Source organism: Pelophylax lessonae (assembly GCF_965119305.1).
Source record: "Pelophylax lessonae genome assembly, chromosome: 4".
In the NCBI taxonomy this organism is placed as follows: domain Eukaryota; kingdom Metazoa; phylum Chordata; class Amphibia; order Anura; family Ranidae; genus Pelophylax; species Pelophylax lessonae.
In genome coordinates this window covers 653,436,927-653,445,479 of record NC_138771.1, presented here as the reverse complement: position 1 = coordinate 653,445,479, position 8,553 = coordinate 653,436,927, and the positions used below count along the sequence as shown (strand labels likewise).

The 8,553-nt window shown below is 49.6% G+C and overlaps 1 protein-coding gene across 1 annotated transcript; it reads right to left on the bottom strand.

Moving 5' to 3' along the window:
* Positions 1-8,284, bottom strand: SAP25 (Sin3A associated protein 25; the record flags this gene model as incomplete). Its single annotated transcript, XM_082253944.1, has 6 exons — positions 8,219-8,284; positions 4,554-4,682; positions 4,378-4,463; positions 4,140-4,277; positions 2,909-3,003; positions 1-1,407 (listed from the first exon to the last, which is right to left on the bottom strand). Exons 2-6 carry the CDS (start codon positions 4,628-4,630, stop codon positions 1-3), a joined length of 1,803 nt encoding a protein of 600 aa, XP_082110070.1. The 5' UTR covers positions 4,631-4,682; positions 8,219-8,284.
* Positions 8,285-8,553: the final 269 nt, after the last annotated feature.

Below are 8,553 nucleotides of genomic sequence, written 5' to 3'. Positions count from 1 at the left end.
CTACTGGCCGCCACAAGGAGGGTAACTGCCAGATAAATGGAGGAGGCCAGACACAGCCTCCAGCTCAGACAGCGTGTATGGACCATTCCCGTATATCACACTCTTAGTGCATGGTGACCCAGGGAGGCTCCTCCCACTCTCTGCAGAGCACACCGACTCAGGGAGGCTCCTCCCACTCTCCACAGGGCACACCGACTCAGGGAGGCTCCTCCCACTCTCCGCAGGGCACAACGACTCAGGGAGGCTCCTCCCACTCTCCGCAGGGCACAACGACTCAGGGAGGCTCCTCCCACTCTCCGCAGGGCACAACGACTCAGGGAGGCTCCTCCCACTCTCCGCAGGGCACAACGACTCAGGGAGGCTCCTCCCACTCTCCGCAGGGCACAACGACTCAGGGAGGCTCCTCCCACTCTCCGCAGGGCACAACGACTCAGGGAGGCTCCTCCCACTCTCCGCAGGGCACAACGACTCAGGGTGGCTCCTCCCACTCTCCGCAGGGCACACCGGCTCAGGGTGGCTCCTCCCACTCTCCGCAGGACACACCGACTCAGGGTGGCTCCTCCCACTCTCCGCAGGGCACACCGACTCAGGGAGGCTCCTCCCACTCTCTGCAGGGCACACCGACTCAGGGAGGCTCCTCCCGCTCTCTGCAGAGCACACCGACTCAGGGAGGCTCCTCCCGCTCCCCGCAGAGCACACCGACTCAGGGAGTCTCCTCCCGCTCCCCGCAGAGCACACCGACTCAGGGAGGCTCCTCCTGCTCTCTGCAGAACACACCGACTCAGGGAAGCTCCTCCCGCTCTCCAGAGAGCACACCGACTCAGGGAGGCTCCTCCCGCTCTCCACAGAGCACACTGACTCAGGGAGGCTCCTCCCGCTATCCACAGAGCACACTGACTCAGGGAGGCCATTCCTACTTCCCAAAGTGTACAACGGCTTGAGGAGGTCCCTCACAGTTCCTGAAGGGAACGCTGGCTCAATGAGGCTCCTCCCACTTCCTGAAGGGCACACTGGTGCAAGGAGGTTTCTTCTACTTCCTGAAGGGTAAACTGGCTCAAGGAGGCTCCTCCCACTTCCTGAAGTGGACACTGGCTGAAGGAGGTTCCTCCCATTTCTCAATGGACACACTGGCCGAAAGGTGCTTCCCCTACTGTCCAAGGAACACTCAGGATTTTTTGGGGTGTGGACAACTTCACCAGATGTACTAATAAACTTTGTTGGGTTAAACTGCTTTGACTGTACAGAAAAGTCCATCTCAGAGGTCTTCGATGTCCCTTCTTGGTTGGCAGCCCGTGCGGGATTTGGGTCTTCCCGTTTTGCCGCGGTGTGCGAACCTCCCAGGTTTGGTACAAATATTCCAGGAGACACAATGGGAGGAGGAGTGACCAGCCTGAAAACCCCGAACATCTGAAAAAACACAAAAAGTAATTAAGAAAATGTCCTGCCTGATTCTGTCCTTAATTTATTGCAGATTAAAATGTGGAAAGGGGAAGATGAAATATATCAACAGGTTTCGGGGCTGACAATCTCCCTTTATCAGGGCTCGAATGAACATGCTTCCTATAGGATTGCCATCTAAACATGCCTGGGGAGTGTTCTATAATGCTTGCGATAGATGAATGCTGAGGGAAGACTCTGCCCCATGACCATTAGAAGAGATTCCAATAGGAAGCATGAGCATTTTCAGCTGAGCACTGATAAAGAGGAGCTGTTGGGGCCCAAAACACATTGGATATTTTAATTTTTAGCAATGATAAAGGAAGATTGTCGGCCCCTGAAATGGGTTAGTCAATTACATAGTTAGTCTGGTTGAAAAAGTACACAAGTCCTTCCAGTTCAACTAACAAAGCCCTGATGAAGGGGGATTGTCAACCCCTGAAATGAACCGGTAATTTTAATTTCAACCCTGATAAGGAGGATTGTCAGACATTGAAACGCAGTGGTTTATTTGATCCCTGAAAAAGCGTGACTGTCCCAAAAATGCATTGGTAATTTAAATTTCAGTCCTTAAGGGGGATTGCTGCCCCCTGAAACTTTGTTATTTTCATTTGAGCCCTGATAAAGGGGCATTATTGACCCCAAAAACACGTTGGTCACTTTCATTTGGGCTCTGATGAAAGGGGAAGGCCCCAAAACCACACTGGTGATTTTAATTTGATCCCTGATGAGGGGGACATTGTTGCCTCCTGAAACCTGAGCCCTGATGAAGGGAGACTATCAGCCCTGAAACAAGTTAGTCATTTGTTTTCACTTGAGTCCTGATGAAGGGGGAGTGTTGACCACCAAAAAACACATCGGTAATTTTTATTTGAGCCCTGATGAGGGTGGATTATTGGCCCCTGAAACATTTGGTTGTTTTCTCTTCTGCCAAGAGGAAGGGGGTGGTCACCTCCTGAAACCTGTTGGTAACTTTCATTTGATCCTTGATGAAGGGAGACTATTAGCTTTAAAACTTGTTGGTAATTTTTGTTTTTTAACTTTGAGTCCTGATTAAGGGGATTTCTGCCTCCTAAAAACTGTTTTCTTTGAGCCCTGATGGGGTTATCAGCCCCTGAAACATATTGGTTGTTTTAATTTGTTCCAATATGAAGGGGGATGGTCGCCTCCTGAAAACCGGTTGGTAACTTATTTTTTTTTTAACTTGGAGTCTGGAACAAGGGAACAGTTTGCTTCGAAACATGTTGCTCCTCATCTTCATTCGAGCCATGACAGAGGACGAAACGCGTTGGTTGCCTTTTAGACATTTTGATTTGCAATAAATGAATATGGACTGTTTGAGACAACCAACTAGTATTCAGTTTTATTTGGATTTCTCAATCTGGGAGGCCGCCCCCTTGTGGCAGAGCTGCAGAGTACAGCGCCTCCTATCTACTTGTTCTGGCACTGCCCCTGTAGGGGGGAAACTTACATTGTAGGTTGTGGGAGACAGGAAGTTGTACACTCGGTGTCCGGGGGGCTGCAACGGGTCGGTGTAGAAATATTCTCCATTGTTCACAGGAAATCCTGGATTAGAAGGAAAAGCGGATTATCAGAACACAACTCAGACCTGATGAACAGCAGGATGGTACGGGCTAGCAAAGGGAGGGGCAGAAACACAAACTACTGTAGGGAAATCTCATCATTGTGGGAGGGGCAGAGACACAAACTACTGCAGGGAAATCTCACCATTGTGGGAGGGGCAGAGACACAAACTACTGCAGGGAAATCTCACCATTGTGGGAGGGGCAGAGACACAAACTACTGCAGGGAAATCTCACCATTGTGGGAGGGGCAGAGACACAAACTACTGCAGGGAAATCTCACCATTGTGGGAGGGGCAGAGACACAAACTATTGCTGGGAAATCATCATTGTGGGAGGGGCAGTGACACAAACTACTGCAGGGAAATCTCACCATTGTGGGAGGGGCAGTGACACAAACTACTGTAGGGAAATCTCCCCATTGTGGGAGGGGCAGAGACACAAACTACTGCAGGGAAATCTCACCATTGTGGGAGGAGCAGAGACACAAACTACTGCAGGGAAATCTCACCATTGTGGGAGGGGCAGAGACACAAACTACTGCAGGAAAGCTCACCATTGTGGGAGTGGCAGAGACACAAACTACTGAGGGGAAATCTCCCCATTGTGGGAGGGGCAGAGACACAAACTACTGCAGGGAAATCTTACCATTGTGGGAGGGGCAGAGACACAAACTACTGCAGGAAAGCTCACCATTGTGGGAGGGGCAGAGACACAAACTACTGCAGGGAAATCTCACCATTGTGGGAGGGGCAGAGACACAAACTACTGCAGGGAAATCTCACCATTGTGGGAGGGGCAGAGACACAAACTACTGCAGGGAAATCTCACCATTGTGGGAGGGGCAGAGACACAAACTACTGCAGGGAAATCTCACCATTGTGGGAGGGGCAGAGACACAAACTACTGCAGGGAAATCTCACCATTGTGGGAGGGGCAGAGACACAAACTACTGCAGGGAAATCTCTCCATTGTGGGAGGGGCAGAGACACAAACTACTGCAAGGAAAACTCCCCATTGTGGGAGGGGCAGAGACACAAACTACTGCAAGGAAAACTCCCCATTGTGGGAGGGGCAGAGACACAAACTACTGCAAGGAAATCTCCCCAGCTATTTTACCTTCCCCCCTCCGGATCTGCATCTGGGAAGTCTCGGTCTTTTGAAGTGCAGCCACAGCAGCGTAGTAAGCCTCAAAGGAAGGGTGGTACAGAGTGCGGGGGTGATAGGAGATGGGGTGGCCCGCCGCCACGAAGTGCCCTGTACAGTGGAGGAGAAAGTACACAGACATTGGTTATCGCTTTCGTCTTCATACAATTCTTTCAGAAATACACAAGAGGAGACAGACGGACTCACCTACCCGGTACAGCACAGGTGGGTACATGTCTGGCCCAGAGTCTCGGTGCTCCAGGATCTTCTACTGATCTCACCTGCTCGTTGGAAGACCTGGGTAACAAAGCGTGGCCAATCAGCACACAGATGGAGGATGAGACAGGAGAAGGCGCTGCGCTCCCCCCCGCACACTGCAAGCCTCACCTGATACTCTCATGGCTTTGGGACTCCTCCTCATCCTCGGAAGTGTTGCTATCAGACTCAAGCTGCTCACAGAACATTTTCTGCTGTCAAGAGGCAACTTGCTTCAATCTAAACGCTGCCACCCTGTGGCTGCAACAAATAGTGACAGAGACAGATGAGCAAATGCTTGTATTTCAGGAAAAATATCACACTATGGCCAATAGATGGAGCCAACAAATTATGAAACATAATTGGACTGGGCGAATGCTTGTGACATTCGACCAACGCTTTTTTTTTTTTTTTAACAGACCCTTAGGCTGGCTATACACTACAATTCTAATAATCAATTTGTCTTTAGATTTACTACAGACTACACACACCCTGGGGCTCCAGCCAGCTCGTAGTCCGCCGCACAGGAACCGAACTCCCCAGTAACGGACCACCGCCGCGCCTGGATGTGACGTCAGCTGCGGGCGGTGCGTCTGTACAGGGGCTGCGGCGTGCTGTGATAGGTACAGAGAACTCCCCGGCCTGGATGTGACGTCAGGTACTATCCTATCACAGCCCCTGGCCTGTACAGACGCACCGCCCGTTTCCTCTCCCGGCAGCTGACGTCACATCCAGGCGCGGCGGTGGTCCTAGTCCGTCAGAGCGTCAGACACACATATACAGCGCTTCTCCTCCTCAGTCCTCCCTCCCCGCCCAGCCCTAGTTGCTAGGTTACCAAAAGAGGAAGGTTAAGTTTAAAATAAAAATGTTTAAATGTAACATTTTTCTCCTGGTCCTTATTTTAAATGGGTAATAAAAAATATCAATAATTATCGATATCGACCGATATGAAACACTGATATCATGATACAGTTTTCAGCCATATCGCCCAGCCCTACCCCAAACTATACAGAGGACCCCAAATAATACAGAGGGCTGAAAACGTTACAGAGGACCCCGAGCTTTACAGAGGTCCTACTATACAGAGGACCCCAAACTATACAGCAGAACCCAAGCTTTACAGAGGTCCTACTATATAGAGGACCCCAAACTATACAGAGGTCCTACTATACAGAGGACCCCAAGCTTTACAGAGGTCCCACTATACAGGAGGACCCCAAACTTTACAGAGGTCCCACTATACAGAGGACCCCAAACTTTACAGAGGTCCTACTATACAGAGGACCCAAAACTTTACAGAGGTCCTACTATACAGAGGACCCCAAACTTTACAGAGGACCCCAAGCTTTACAGAGGTCATACTATACAGAGGACCCCAAGCTTTACAGAGGTCCTACTATACAGAGGACCCCAAACTTTACAGAGGTCCTACTATACAGAGGACCCCAAACTTTACAGAGGTCCTACTATACAGGAGGACCCCAAGCTTTACAGAGGTCCTACTATACAGGAGGACCCCAAACTTTACAGAGGTCCCACTATACAGAGGACCCCAAACTTTACAGAGGTCCCACTATACAGAGGACCCCAAACTTTACAGAGGTCCTACTATACAGAGGACCCAAAACTTTACAGAGGTCCTACTATACAGAGGACCCCAAACTATACAGCGGACACCAAGCTTTACAGAGGTCCTACTATACAGAGGACCCCAAACTTTACAGAGGTCCTACTATATAGAGGACCCCAAACTATACAGAGGTCCTACTATACAGAGGACCCCAAACTTTACAGAGGTCCTACTATACAGAGGACCCCAAACTATACAGAGGTCCTACTATACAGAGGACCCCAAGCTTTACAGAGGTCCTACTATACAGAGGACCCCAAACTTTACAGAGGTCCTACTATACAGAGGACCCCAAACTTTACAGAGGTCCTACTATACAGAGGACCCCAAGCTTTACAGAGGTCCTACTATACAGAGGACCCCAAACTTTACAGAGGTCCCACTATACAGAGGACCCCAAACTTTACAGAGGTCCTACTATACAGAGGACCCCAAACTATACAGCAGACCCCAAGCTTTACAGAGGTCCTACTATACAGAGGACCCCAAACTATACAGAGGTCCTACTATACAGAGGACCCCAAGCTTTACAGAGGTCCTACTATACAGGAGGACCCCAAACTTTACAGAGGTCCCACTATACAGAGGACCCCAAACTTTACAGAGGTCCTACTATACAGAGGACCCAAAACTTTACAGAGGTCCTACTATACAGAGGACCCCAAACTTTACAGAGGACCCCAAGCTTTACAGAGGTCCTACTATACAGAGGACCCCAAGCTTTACAGAGGTCCTACTATACAGAGGACCCCAAACTTTACAGAGGTCCTACTATACAGGAGGACCCCAAGCTTTACAGAGGTCCTACTATACAGGAGGACCCCAAACTTTACAGAGGTCATACTATACAGGAGGACCCCAAACTTTACAGAGGTCCCACTATACAGAGGACCCAAAACTTTACAGAGGTCCTACTATACAGAGGACCCCAAACTATACAGCGGACACCAAGCTTTACAGAGGTCCTACTATACAGAGGACCCCAAACTTTACAGAGGTCCTACTATATAGAGGACCCCAAACTATACAGAGGTCCTACTATACAGAGGACCCCAAACTTTACAGAGGTCCTACTATACAGAGGACCCCAAGCTTTACAGAGGTCCCACTATACAGAGGACCCCAAGCTTTACAGAGGTCCCACTATACAGAGGACCCCAAACTTTACAGAGGTCCTACTATACAGAGGACCCCAAACTTTACAGAGGTCCTACTATACAGAGGACCCCAAACTTTACAGAGGTCCTACTATACAGAGGACCCCAAACTTTACAGAGGTCCTACTATACAGAGGACCCCAAACTTTACAGAGGTCCTACTATACAGAGGACCCCAAACTTTTCAAGCGGACCCCAAGCTTTACAGAGGTCATACTATACAGAGGACCCCAAACTTTACAGAGGTCCTACTATACAGAGGACCCCAAACTATACAGAGGTCCTACTATACAGAGGACCCCAAACTTTACAGAGGTCCTACTATACAGAGGACCCCAAACTTTTCAAGCGGACCCCAAGCTTTACAGAGGTCATACTATACAGAGGACCCCAAACTATACAGCGGACCCCAAGCTTTACAGAGGTCCCACTATACAGAGGACCCCAAACTTTACAGAGGTCCTACTATACAGAGGACCCCAAACTTTACAGAGGTCCCACTATACAGAGGACCCCAAACTTTACAGAGGTCCCACTATACAGAGGACCCCAAACTATACAGAGGTCCCACTATACAGCGGACCCCAAACTTGACAGAGGTCCTACTATACAGAGGACCCCAAACTATACAGAGGTCCCACTATATAGAGGACCCCAAACTTTACAGCGGACCCCAAACTATACAGAGGACCCCAAATTATACAGATGATACCAACATTTACACAGGACACCAAACTTTACAGAGAACCCCAAACTATACAGAGAACCCTTAATTATACAGAGGACCCCAAACTTTACAGAGGACTCGAAACTATATTGCACAGTACAACCTCCCTCCCCTGTACTGCCATGCCATGCATTGCACAGTACAACCCCCCCCCCTCCCCTGTAGTGCCATGCATTGCACAGTACAACCTCCCCTCCCCTGTACTGCCATGCATTGCACAGTACAACCTCCCCTCCCCTGTACTGCCATGCATTGCACAGTGATCTCAGCACTCAGCACATACCAGGAATGTCTTTTTCAGGCGCCAGGAGGAAGTCACGTGTTTCTCCCGCACAAAGTTACACCTTACCTACCTAATGCTACTTGGATTTACTCCCCCTGCAACTACACCCCTCGGCCACTAGAGGTCAGCGAGCGCTCTCCCTCCTCTATACAAGTACTGAGCAATCTCTTCCTACAGAAATGACACACTGCCATCTTGTGTCCGTTTATGGAAATGACAGCAGAGTGTTTCCTCTTCTGTGGATCGTTCAGCTCTGTATGCAAATCTAATAAATGGGATCAGAGGACCCCAAACTTTACAGAGGACCCCAAACTATACAGAGGACCCCAAACTAT